Below are 12,944 nucleotides of genomic sequence, written 5' to 3'. Positions count from 1 at the left end.
TACATCAGTTTGACTTTCATTTGATTCAATTTTTGTAGATTTCATTTTACTTTCATTTGATTCAATTAGCTTTTTTGAATGCATTTGACTTTCATTTGATTCAAAAAGCTTTGTTTGAATGTGTTTGACTTTCATTTGATTCAATTAGCTTTGTAGAATGCATTAGACTTTCATTTGATTCAATTAGCTTTGTTGAATGCATTTGACTTTCATTTGTATCAAAAAGCTTTGTTTGAATGTGTTTGACTTTCATCTGATTCAATTAGCTTTGTAGAATGTATTAGACTTTTATTTGATTCAATTAGCTTTGTTTGAATGAGTTTGACTTTCATTTGATTCAGTTAGCTTTGTTTGATCGTGTTTAACTTTCTTTTGATTCAATTCGCTTTGTAGAATGCATTTGACTTTCATTTGATTCAATTAGCTTTGTTGAATGTATTTGACTTTCACTTGATTCAAAAAACTTTGATTGAATTTGTTTGGCTTTCATTTGATTCACTTAGCTTTGTAGAATGCATTTGACTTTTATTTGATTTAATTAGCTTTGTAGAATGCATTTAACTTTCATTTGTATCAAAAAGCTTTGTTTGAATGTGTTTGACTTTCATCTGATTCAATTAGCATCGTAGAATGCATTAGACTTTCGTTTCATTCAATTAGCTTTGTTTGAATGTGGTAAACTTTCATTTGATTCAATTTTTGTAGATTTCATTTGACTTCCATTTGATTCAATTAGCTTTTTTGAATGCATTTGACTTTCATTTGATTCAAAAAGCTTTGTTTGAATGAGTTTGACTTTCATTTGATTCAATTAGCTTTGTTTGATTGTGTTAAATTTTCTTTTGATTCAATTAGCTTTGAATAATGTATTTGACTTTCATTTGATTCAATTAGCTTTGTTGAATGAATTTGACCCTCATTTGATTTAAAAAGCTTTGATTGAATATGTTTCACTTTCATTTGATTCAATTACCTTTGTAGAATGCGTTTGAGTTTTATTTGATTCAATTAGCTTTGTTAAAAGCATTTGACTTTCATTTGATTCAAAAAGCTTTCTTTGAATGTGTTTGACTCTCATTTGATTCAATTAGCTTTTTAGAATGCATTTAAGTTTCATTTGGTTCAAAAAGCTTTGTTTGAATGTGTTTGACTTTCATTTGATTCAATTAGCTTTGTAGAATGAATTTGACTTTCATTTAATTCAATTAGCTTTGTTGAATGTATTTGACTTTCGTATCATTCGAAAAACTTTGGTTGAATGTGTTTGAATTCATTTGATTCAATTAGCCTTGTAGATTGCATTTCACTTTCATTTGATTCAATTAGCTTTGTTGAAAGCATTTGACTTTCATTTGATTCAAAAAGCTATGTTTGAATGTGTTTGACTTTCATTTGATTCAATTAGCTTTGTAGAATGTGTTTGACTTTCATCTGATTCAATTAACTTCGTAGAATACATTAGACTTTCGTTTGATTTAAAAAGCTATGTTTGAATGTGTTTGACTTTCATTTGATTCAATTAGCCTTTTAGAATGCATTTGAATTTCATTTGATTCAATTAGCTTTGTTGAATGCATTTTACTTTCATTTGATTCAAAAAGATTTGTTTGAATATGTTTGACTTTCATTTTATTCAGTTAGCTTTGTTTGATCGTGTTTAACTTTCTTTTGATTCAATTCGCTTTGTAGAATGCATTTGACTTTCATTTGATTCAATTAGCTTTGTTGAATGTATTTGACTTTCACTTGATTCAAAAAACTTTGATTGAATGTGTTTGACTTTCATTTGATTCACTTAGCTTTGTAGAATGCATTTGACTTTTATTTTATTCAATTAGCTTTGTAGAATGCATTTAACTTTCATTTGTATCAAAAAGCTTTGTTTGAATGTGTTTGACTTTCATCTGATTCAATTAGCTTCGTAGAATGCATTAGACTTTTATTTGATTCAATTAGCTTTGTTTGAATGAGTTTTACTTTCATTTGATTCAGTTAGCTTTGTTTGATCGTGTTTAACTTTCTTTTGATTCAATTCGCTTTGTAGAATGCATTTGACTTTCATTTGATTCAATTAGCTTTGTTGAATGTATTTGACTTTCACTTGATTCAAAAAACTTTGATTGAATGTGTTTGACTTTCATTTGATTCACTTAGCTTTGTAGAATGCATTTGACTTTTATTTGATTCAATTAGCTTTGTAGAATGCATTTAACTTTCATTTGTATCAAAAAGCTTTGTTCGAATGTGTTTGACTTTCATCTGATTCAATTAGCTTCGTAGAATGCATTAGACTTTCGTTTGATTCAATTAGCTTTGTTTGAATGTGTTTGACTTTCATTTGATTCAATTTTTGTAGATTTCATTTTACTTTCATTTGATTCAATTAGCTTTTTTGAATGCATTTGACTTTCATTTGATTCAAAAAGCTTTGTTTGAATGTGTTTGACTTTCATTTGATTCAATTAGCTTTGTAGAATGCATTAGACTTTCATTTGATTCAATTAGCTTTGTTGAATGCATTTGACTTTCATTTGTATCAAAAAGCTTTGTTTGAATGTGTTTTACTTTCATCTGATTCAATTAGCTTCGTAGAATGCATTAGAATTTTATTTGATTCAATTAGCTTTGTTTGAATGAGTTTGACTTTCATTTGATTCAGTTAGCTTTGTTTGATCGTGTTTAACTTTCTTTTGATTCAATTCGCTTTGTAGAATGCATTTGACTTTCATTTGATTCAAATAGCTTTGTTGAATGTATTTGACTTTCACTTGATTCAAAAAACTTTGATTGAATGTGTTTGACTTTCATTTGATTCACTTAGCTTTGTAGAATGCATTTGACTTTTATTTGATTCAAATAGCTTTGTAGAATGCATTTAACTTTCTTTTGTATCAAAAAGCTTTGTTCGAATGTGTTTGACTTTCATCTGATTCAATTAGCTTCGTAGAATGCATTAGACTTTCGTTTGATTCAATTAGCTTTGTTTGAATGTGTTTGACTTTCATTTGATTCAATTTTTGTAGATTTCATTTTACTTTCATTTCATTCAATTAGCTTTTTTAAATGTATTTGACTTTCATTTGATTCAAAAAGCTTTGTTTGAATGTGTTTGACTTTCATTTGATTCAATTAGCTTTGTAGAATGCATTAGACTTTCATTTGATTCAATTAGCTTTGTTGAATGCATTTGACTTTCATTTGTATCAAAAAGCTTTTTTTGAATGTGTTTTACTTTCCTCTGATTCAATTAGCTTCGTAGAATGCATTAGACTTTTATTTGATTCAATTAGCTTTGTTTGAATGAGTTTGACTTTCAGTTGATTCAGTTAGCTTTGTTTGATCGTGTTTAACTTTCTTTTGATTCAATTCGCTTTGTATAATGCATTTGACTTTCATTTGATTCAATTAGCTTTGTTGAATGTATTTGACTTTCACTTGATTCAAAAAACTTTGATTGAATGTGTTTGAATTTCATTTGATTCACTTAGCTTTGTAGAATGAATTTGACTTTTATTTGATTCAATTAGCTTTGTAGAATGCATTTAACTTTCATTTGTATCAAAAAGCTTTGTTTGAATGTGTTTGACTTTCATCTGATTCAATTAGCTTCGTAGAATGCATTAGACTTTCGTTTGATTTAAAAAGCTATGTTTGAATGTGTTTGACTTTCATTTGATTCAATTAGCCTTTTAGAATGCATTTGAATTTCATTTGATTCAATTAGCTTTGTTGAATGCGTTTTACTTTCATTTGATTCAAAAAGCTTTGTTTGAATATGTTTGACTTTCATTTTATTCAGTTAGCTTTGTTTGATCGTGTTTAACTTTCTTTTGATTCAATTAGCTTTGTAGAATGCATTTGACTTTCATTTGATTCAATTAGCTTTGTTGAATGTATTTGACTTTCACTTGATTCAAAAAACTTTGATTGAATGTGTTTGACTTTCATTTGATTCACTTAGCTTTGTAGAATGTGTTTGACATTTATTTTATTCAATTAGCTTTGTAGAATGCATTTAACTTTCATTTGTATCAAAAAGCTTTGTTTGAATGTGTTTGACTTTCATCTGATTCAATTAGCTTCGTAGAATGCATTAGACTTTTATTTGATTCAATTAGCTTTGTTTGAATGAGTTTGACTTTCATTTGATTCAGTTAGCTTTGTTTGATCGTGTTTAACTTTCTTTTGATTCAATTCGCTTTGTAGAATGCATTTGACTTTCATTTGATTCAATTAGCTTTGTTGAATGTATTTGACTTTCACTTGATTCAAAAAACTTTGATTGAATGTGTTTGACTTTCATTTGATTCACTTAGCTTTGTAGAATGAATTTGACTTTTATTTGATTCAATTAGCTTTGTAGAATGCATTTAACTTTCATTTGTATCAAAAAGCTTTGTTTGAATGTGTTTGACTTTCATCTGATTTAATTAGCTTCGTAGAATGCATTAGACTTTCGTTTGATTTAAAAAGCTATGTTTGAATGTGTTTCACTTTCATTTGATTCAATTAGCCTTTTAGAATGCATTTGAATTTCATTTGATTCAATTAGCTTTGTTGAATGCATTTTACTTTCATTTGATTCAAAAAGCTTTGTTTGAATATGTTTGACTTTCATTTTATTCAGTTAGCTTTGTTTGATCGTGTTTAACTTTCTTTTGATTCAATTAGCTTTGTAGAATGCATTAGACTTTCATTTGATTCAATTAGCTTTGTTGAATGTATTTGACTTTCACTTGATTCAAAAAACTTTGATTGAATGTGTTTGACTTTCATTTGATTCACTTAGCTTTGTAGAATGCATTTGACTTTTATTTTATTCAATTAGCTTTGTAGAATGCATTTAACTTTCATTTGTATCAAAAAGCTTTGTTTGAATGTGTTTGACTTTCATCTGATTCAATTAGCTTCGTAGAATGCATTAGACTTTTATTTGATTCAATTAGCTTTGTTTGAATGAGTTTGACTTTCATTTGATTCAGTTAGCTTTGTTTGATCGTGTTTAACTTTCTTTTGATTCAATTCGCTTTGTAGAATGCATTTGACTTTCATTTGATTCAATTAGCTTTGTTGAATGTATTTGACTTTCACTTGATTCAAAAAACTTTGATTGAATGTGTTTGACTTTCATTTGATTCACTTAGCTTTGTAGAATGCATTTGACTTTTATTTGATTCAATTAGCTTTGTAGAATGCATTTAACTTTCATTTGTATCAAAAAGCTTTGTTCGAATGTGTTTGACTTTCATCTGATTCAATTAGCTTCGTAGAATGCATTAGACTTTCGTTTGATTCAATTAGCTTTGTTTGAATGTGTTTGACTTTCATTTGATTCAATTTTTGTAGATTTCATTTTACTTTCATTTGATTCAATTAGCTTTTTTGAATGCATTTGACTTTCATTTGATTCAAAAAGCTTTGTTTGAATGGGTTTGACTTTCATTTGATTCAATTAGCTTTGTAGAATGTGTTTGACTTTCATTTGATTCAAATAGCTTTGTTGAATGTATTTGACTTTCACTTGATTCAAAAAACTTTGATTGAATGTGTTTGACTTTCATTTGATTCACTTAGCTTTGTAGAATGCATTTGACTTTTATTTGATTCAAATAGCTTTGTAGAATGCATTTAACTTTCTTTTGTATCAAAAAGCTTTGTTCGAATGTGTTTGACTTTCATCTGATTCAATTAGCTTCGTAGAATGCATTAGACTTTCGTTTGATTCAATTAGCTTTGTTTGAATGTGTTTGACTTTCATTTGATTCAATTTTTGTAGATTTCATTTTACTTTCATTTCATTCAATTAGCTTTTTTAAATGTATTTGACTTTCATTTGATTCAAAAAGCTTTGTTTGAATGTGTTTGACTTTCATTTGATTCAATTAGCTTTGTAGAATGCATTAGACTTTCATTTGATTCAATTAGCTTTGTTGAATGCATTTGACTTTCATTTGTATCAAAAAGCTTTGTTTGAATGTGTTTTACTTTCATCTGATTCAATTAGCTTCGTAGAATGCATTAGACTTTTATTTGATTCAATTAGCTTTGTTTGAATGAGTTTGACTTTCAGTTGATTCAGTTAGCTTTGTTTGATCGTGTTTAACTTTCTTTTGATTCAATTCGCTTTGTATAATGCATTTGACTTTCATTTGATTCAATTAGCTTTGTTGAATGTATTTGACTTTCACTTGATTCAAAAAACTTTGATTGAATGTGTTTGTGTTGTATATTTGGAGTGACACTCGAAACATACAAGGGTTAAACCAAGGATAGTTAAGGTGACCAAGATGGTCAAGGGTCAATCATCCATGGTCAAGATAAGGAAGTCCAAAACGGTGCTAGTGAGCAAGGTACTGATGGAATCTTTTTGTCCAAATCATTCTTCAATCCAATGCACGGTTTTAGTCCAAAGAGTTTAACAAATGGTTACACTTCTCTTAGTGTAACTAATCTTGTTGAAGGCATCTAGTTAATGTGTCGTTTTTCCAAGCTTGAAGCCACGCATGATTGATGCATTTGAGAGTTACATTGGACTGATTATGAAGGCGTGATTCAAGGCTTGTGTTGGGCGTGAATTAAGGCATTGGTTGGCTGATTATTCTACCTCTTTACTTGGGGTTATTTGTACTTAATTAGAGAGTTGTTGCTGGAATAAAGGAGCTTGAATCAAGGGTTTAAATGGGAGGTTACAAGCGTGACTCAAGGGGGCTGTTTGCACGTTTCTTGGACGTTGAAGATGCTCTTTGAAGACTTCATGTTTGCTGAACGTTTCCTCTTTAATTTAAGCATAGTTTTAAGCTTAATTGAGTAGTTTTATTTTGTTGTTATGAGGGATTAATTGGACGGTTATATGAGCCTTTTAATCACCTTATAGTTAGTATCTTATTTTGTCTTTTAAATTAGGCAAGTGGTGGATGATCATTAAAAGTTGTAAAGAGGAATCCCATGTTCCTTTATGTAACTTATACACTACTATAAATAGTGTGCTATGCATGAATGAAAGGTATCCAGAAATTTGCTTAAACACTTGTGTTTTGTTTGATTAAACGTGACTTAGTAACTAGTCATTTTTAAGGTCCAAGTTTGTTAGCTCAAATTTGAAGAGTGCTAGTTTTGGTAGAGTGTTCCCAAACCTAGGAGCTTGCGTAGTGAACGAGTGGGTTGAGTGTTCCCTATTCCTAACTACACCAAGCAAAGGGTGAGTGTTCCCCTTTGTTATATCCGAAACTAGGGTGAGTGTTCCCCTATTTTCACCTTCATTGTTCACGATTTCACTAAGACCCCTTAACACATACTTTTGTAACAAGGTTCTCATCTTGTTTACACATCATTTGGCGCGTCAGGTAGGGGGTGTTTCTCTAAACATTTCCTAAGGGGTCGAATACCTACATACCATGGGAGAAAACCCGGACTTAAGGACAGCGTTGGAAGCTCTTAATCGATCCATTGCTAGTCAAGAAAGGTTGGCCGAAACCAATGCCAATCTACAAGGGAACCTTGCTGCCTTGATGGCAAGACTCATGAACGAGCAAGATAGGAGAGATCAAAATGAAGACCCTCCACCTAGGAGGGAGGATAGAAGCCTCAAAGTGGACGTCCCTTCTTTTGATGGGACACTTGATCCAGAGAAGTACTTGGAGTGGGAGAAATCCTTGGAGAGGTACTTTGAATATAAGGACATTCATGAGGATGTTCAACGTTTTAAGATTGCCAAAGTCAAGCTTAAAGGCTATGGTGATAGTTGGCTACAAGGAGAGCAAAGGGGACGTGCCCTTAGGGGGAAAGCTCCTATCTCTACTTGGGGCAAACTCAAGAAACGGATGAAAGACCGTTTCATCCCACACAATTACAAGCAAAGTCAATATGTGAAGTGGAGTACCTTGCAACAAAATGGGGACTCTGTGGAGGATTACATAAAAGAGTTTGATAGACTTGCTATTGTGTGTGAAGTAACCGAAAATGAAGAGCTCAAGATGGGGCGTTTCGTATCTGGCTTGGACCAAGAATTACAAGACAAACTTGAAGGTTATACTAACCTCACGTTTGTTGAAGCTTGCAAATTGGTGATTAAGTTCGATGCTAAGAGGAAAAAGAAGAAGCCTACTACCATCCCTCAATTGGCACGAAAACCTTCTTTCCCTACAAAGGAAGGTTCTTCCTTCAACAAACCAAGTAATCCACCAAAGAAGGACACCAAGGACGTGAAGCTAGGTGACATTGTGTGTTACAAATGTGGAGGACGAGGTCATTACAAGAAGGATTGTCCTAATACTAGGGCGTTAACCATACAAGAGGTTAAGCTCATGGCCACTCAAAACATCAACTGGGACGAGTTTGAGGAGGAGGAAGAAGAAGTTGAAGATGATTGTGATGATTGCATGGCCGAGCCAGAGGGGAAGACTAGCCTCGTGATTAGGAGGGCCTTGCAAGCACGTGTGGAAGAGGATGCTGCCCCCCAACGCCAACACATTTTCATCACCCGTTGTAGAATTGGTGACGAGGTATGTGATTTGATTATTGATGGAGGGAGTGAGGCTAATACCGTGTCTAAGACCTTAGTATCTAAACTTGGTCTAACTACTACTAATCATCCACAACCTTACAAGTTGAGTTGGTTAGATTCAAATGCTAGCACCGGGGTTAGGAAGCAATGCATGGTTTCTTTTTGTGTTGGTTCATATTGTGATTCTATATTATGTGATGTTGTGTCTATGGATGCTTGTCATATTCTACTTGGTAGGCCTTGGCAAACTGATAAAAAATCTATACATGATGGGTATCACAATACGTATACCATAGTCCACGAAGGGAGGAAGAAAAAACTACACCCTTTACCACCCCCACGGTTTTCACCATCACAAACCCCACAAAAAGAAGTATCCTTGTTGTCTCTTAAAGAGTTTGAGAGGGAGTTGGAAGGTGAGGGAGAGTTGTTCATGCTATACTCCAAGGAAACCCACGAAAAATTTGTTGCTCATAATCCTAGGTTAGCCCAATTGATTAAGGATTTTGAGGACGTTTTTCCGGATGAATTACCTAAAGGACTACCACCCATACGAGGAATTGAGCATCAAATTGATCTCATTCCCGGAGCACCCTTGCCAAATAAACCAGCCTATAGATGTAACCCTTTAGAAACTAAGGAGTTACAACGACAAATTGAAGAGCTAATGGGTATGGGTTATGTGCGTGAGTCCATGAGTCCATGTGCCGTTCCTGCTTTGTTGGTCCCTAAGAAAGATGGTACTTGGAGAATGTGTATTGATAGTAGAGCCGTTAATAACATTACCATCAAGTACAGGTTTCCAATTCCAAGGCTTGATGACATGCTTGATGAGCTGAGTGGTTCCAAGGTCTTCTCAAAAGTAGACTTGAGAAGTGGGTATCATCAAATTCGCATGAGAGAAGGGGATGAATGGAAGACTGCGTTCAAGACAAAGCATGGGTTGTATGAGTGGCTCGTCATGCCATTTGGCCTTACAAATGCCCCTAGCACGTTCATGAGATTAATGAATGAAGTGCTAAGGCCATTTCTTGGCAAGTTCGTGGTAGTATACTTGGATGACATTCTCATTTATTCACGTGATGAAGAAGCTCATTTTGATCATCTTTTTCAAGTATTTTCTGTTTTAAGACAAGAAAAATTGTATGGGAAACTAGAAAAATGTGATTTTTTATTGTATGAAGTCATGTTTCTTGGCTATATAGTTTCAGGTGATGACGTGAAGGTAGACCCTAGCAAAATTGAAGCAATTCAATCATGGCCTAGTCCAAAGACACTCACGGAAGTTCGTTCATTTCATGGACTTGCTTCTTTCTATAGAAGATTTATCAAGAATTTTAGCACACTCATGGCTCCCATAACTGAGTGTACTAAGAAGGGGACGTTTGAATGGACTACACAAGCTCAAAAGGCCTTTGAAGAAGTCAAGGAGAAAATGTGCAACACTCCTATTCTCGCACTTCCTGATTTTTCCAAGCCATTTGAAGTTGAGTGTGACGCAAGTGGAAAAGGTATTGGTGCCGTGTTGATTCAAGGTGGGCGTCCTATTGCCTACTTTAGTGAGAAGATGAGTCAAGGCAAGTTGAATTACTCCACCTATGACAAAGAGTTCTATGCTATGGTAAGAGCTCTAGAACATTGGTCACATTATTTGAGACCACAACCTTTCATTTTGCATTCCGATCATGAATCATTGAGGTTCATACATGGTCAAAAGAAGCTGAACGCAAGACACGCAAAGTGGGTCGAATTTTTGCAAACATTTAACTTTTCCTCTAAATACAAGAGTGGGAAAGCTAATGTGGTTGCGGATGCCTTGTCTAGAAAACATAATTTGCTTGGGATGGTTGAAGCAAAGGTACTTGGGTTCGATTTGATCAAGGAGTATTATCAAGAAGATGATGAACTCAAGGGGATAATTGAAAAATGTGTCCATGGAGTCTATGATCTGTTTTCCTTACATAATGGTTTTCTTTTTAAAGGAAATAGATTATGTATTCCAAAATGTCCCATTAGAAGTTTGTTGATACATGAAGCTCATGGGGGAGGACTAGCTGGTCACGTTGGTATTCACAAGACAATGGAGCTTCTCCAAGCTCACTTTTATTGGCCGAAAATGTTAGCCACGGTTCATCGTGTGGTGAGTCGTTGTTCCACTTGTCAAAGAGCAAAAATGGTGTTTCACAAAGGTCTCTACAAGCCCTTGCCAATTCCCGAAAGACCTTGGGAAGATGTTAGTATGGATTTTATTGTAGCTTTGCCTAGAACTCAAAGAGGCAAGGATTCAATAATGGTGGTGGTTGATCGGTTCTCAAAAATGGCTCACTTCATTCCTTGCCATAAAACTGAAGATGCAATGAAAGTGGCTAAGTTATATTTTGAAGAGGTGGTTCGTTTTCATGGGGTGCCACGTACCATTGTGTCGGATCGTGATACTAAGTTCCTAAGTCATTTTTGGAAGTCTATGTGGCGTTTGATGGGAACTAAGTTGCTGTTTTCTACCTCACATCATCCACAAACTGATGGTCAAACGGAGGTGGTGAATAGAATACTTGGTTCGTTGCTTAGGGCTTTGGTGAGCAAAAGTACCAAAGATTGGGATAATAAGCTTGCTCATGCCGAGTTTGCTTATAATAGGACACCTAGTGCTACTACAAAGTATTCTCCTTTTGAAGTAGTCTATGGCGTCAATCCTTATGTTCCCATTGATCTTATTGCTTTGCCAAAAGACAAGTTCGTTCATGGTGGGGCAAAGGAGCAAGCCGAGTTCATGCTTAAAGTCCATAAAGAAGTTCGAAGAAACATTGAAAAGGCAAATGAAATCTACAAGAAACAAGCCAACAAACGAGTGCGAAATGTGAAGTCTTTTGAAGTTGGGGACTTGGTGTGGATTTACATGAGGAAAGAACGTTTTCCTAGCAAAAGGAAGAACAAGCTTATGCCAAGAGCCGAGGGTCCGTTTGAGGTCATGGAAAAGATCAATGACAACGCATACAAAGTTGATTTGGGAGGCCAATATGGTGTCTCAAGTACATTCAACATTGGTGATCTTGCTCCTTACTTTGATGATGACGAATTGAGGGCAATTCCTTTTGAAGAAGGGGAGGATGACCAAGATGGTCAAGGGTCAATCATCCATGGTCAAGATAAGGAAGTCCAAAACGGTGCTAGTGAGCAAGGTACTGATGGAATCTTTTTGTCCAAATCATTCTTCAATCCAATGCACGGTTTTAGTCCAAAGAGTTTAACAAATGGTTACACTTCTCTTAGTGTAACTAATCTTGTTGAAGGCATCTAGTTAATGTGTCGTTTTTCCAAGCTTGAAGCCACGCATGATTGATGCATTTGAGAGTTACATTGGACTGATTATGAAGGCGTGATTCAAGGCTTGTGTTGGGCGTGAATTAAGGCATTGGTTGGCTGATTATTCTACCTCTTTACTTGGGGGTTATTTGTACTTAATTAGAGAGTTGTTGCTGGAATAAAGGAGCTTGAATCAAGGGTTTAAATGGGAGGTTACAAGCGTGACTCAAGGGGGCTGTTTGCACGTTTCTTGGACGTTGAAGATGCTCTTTGAAGACTTCATGTTTGCTGAACGTTTCCTCTTTAATTTAAGCATAGTTTTAAGCTTAATTGAGTAGTTTTATTTTGTTGTTATGAGGGATTAATTGGACGGTTATATGAGCCTTTTAATCACCTTATAGTTAGTATCTTATTTTGTCTTTTAAATTAGGCAAGTGGTGGATGATCATTAAAAGTTGTAAAGAGGAATCCCATGTTCCTTTATGTAACTTATACACTACTATAAATAGTGTGCTATGCATGAATGAAAGGTATCCAGAAATTTGCTTAAACACTTGTGTTTTGTTTGATTAAACGTGACTTAGTAACTAGTCATTTTTAAGGTCCAAGTTTGTTAGCTCAAATTTGAAGAGTGCTAGTTTTGGTAGAGTGTTCCCAAACCTAGGAGCTTGCGTAGTGAACGAGTGGGTTGAGTGTTCCCTATTCCTAACTACACCAAGCAAAGGGTGAGTGTTCCCCTTTGTTATATCCGAAACTAGGGTGAGTGTTCCCCTATTTTCACCTTCATTGTTCACGATTTCACTAAGACCCCTTAACACATACTTTTGTAACAAGGTTCTCATCTTGTTTACACATCATAAGGCTAAAGAACCAAAAGGCTTCTTAGATAAAGTCACACCACTAAGAAACGAATTGGATTCCTAAGATCACAAGCTAACTAGTAGCCTAAACTAGCTAACTAAGCAAAGGAACGAAATTCTAAGTCCAAGAATTTCAGGTTAGTTTCTAATCCAAGAAACGTGTATAAAGACAAAGTTGTTTGTTTGGAATAATCTGATTTTTCATTCACATTTGCTTGCTATTTATAGTGAACAAGCATCTTAAGTACAAGCTAAGTTAAGTGGCTTTTAGCTCACTT

General features: G+C 34.1%; 1 protein-coding gene across 1 annotated transcript; it reads left to right on the top strand.

Annotated features, from left to right (window-relative positions):
* Positions 1 to 6,287: 6,287 nt before the first annotated feature.
* On the top strand, positions 6,288 to 10,530 carry LOC110722889. Its single transcript, XM_021902180.1, has 3 exons — positions 6,288 to 6,350; positions 8,073 to 9,788; positions 10,486 to 10,530. Exons 1-3 carry the CDS (start codon positions 6,288 to 6,290, stop codon positions 10,528 to 10,530), a joined length of 1,824 nt encoding a protein of 607 aa, XP_021757872.1.
* Positions 10,531 to 12,944: the final 2,414 nt, after the last annotated feature.

Source organism: Chenopodium quinoa, unplaced genomic scaffold (genome assembly GCF_001683475.1).
Source record: "Chenopodium quinoa cultivar QQ74 unplaced genomic scaffold, ASM168347v1, whole genome shotgun sequence".
Classification (NCBI taxonomy): domain Eukaryota; kingdom Viridiplantae; phylum Streptophyta; class Magnoliopsida; order Caryophyllales; family Amaranthaceae; genus Chenopodium; species Chenopodium quinoa.
This window is presented reverse-complemented; position numbering and strand designations above follow the sequence as displayed.

Coding starts and splice junctions, on each gene's coding strand:
- LOC110722889 (XM_021902180.1), top strand. CDS start 6,288: ATGGTCAAGGGTCAATCATCCATGGTCAAGATAAGGAAGTCCAAAACG. Junction 6,351..8,072: donor AAACGGTGCTAGTGAGCAAG/GTACTGATGGAA, acceptor TTGGTGATTAAG/TTCGATGCTAAGAGGAAAAA. Junction 9,789..10,485: donor GTCCAAAGACACTCACGGAA/GTTCGTTCATTT, acceptor TTCTTTTTAAAG/GAAATAGATTATGTATTCCA.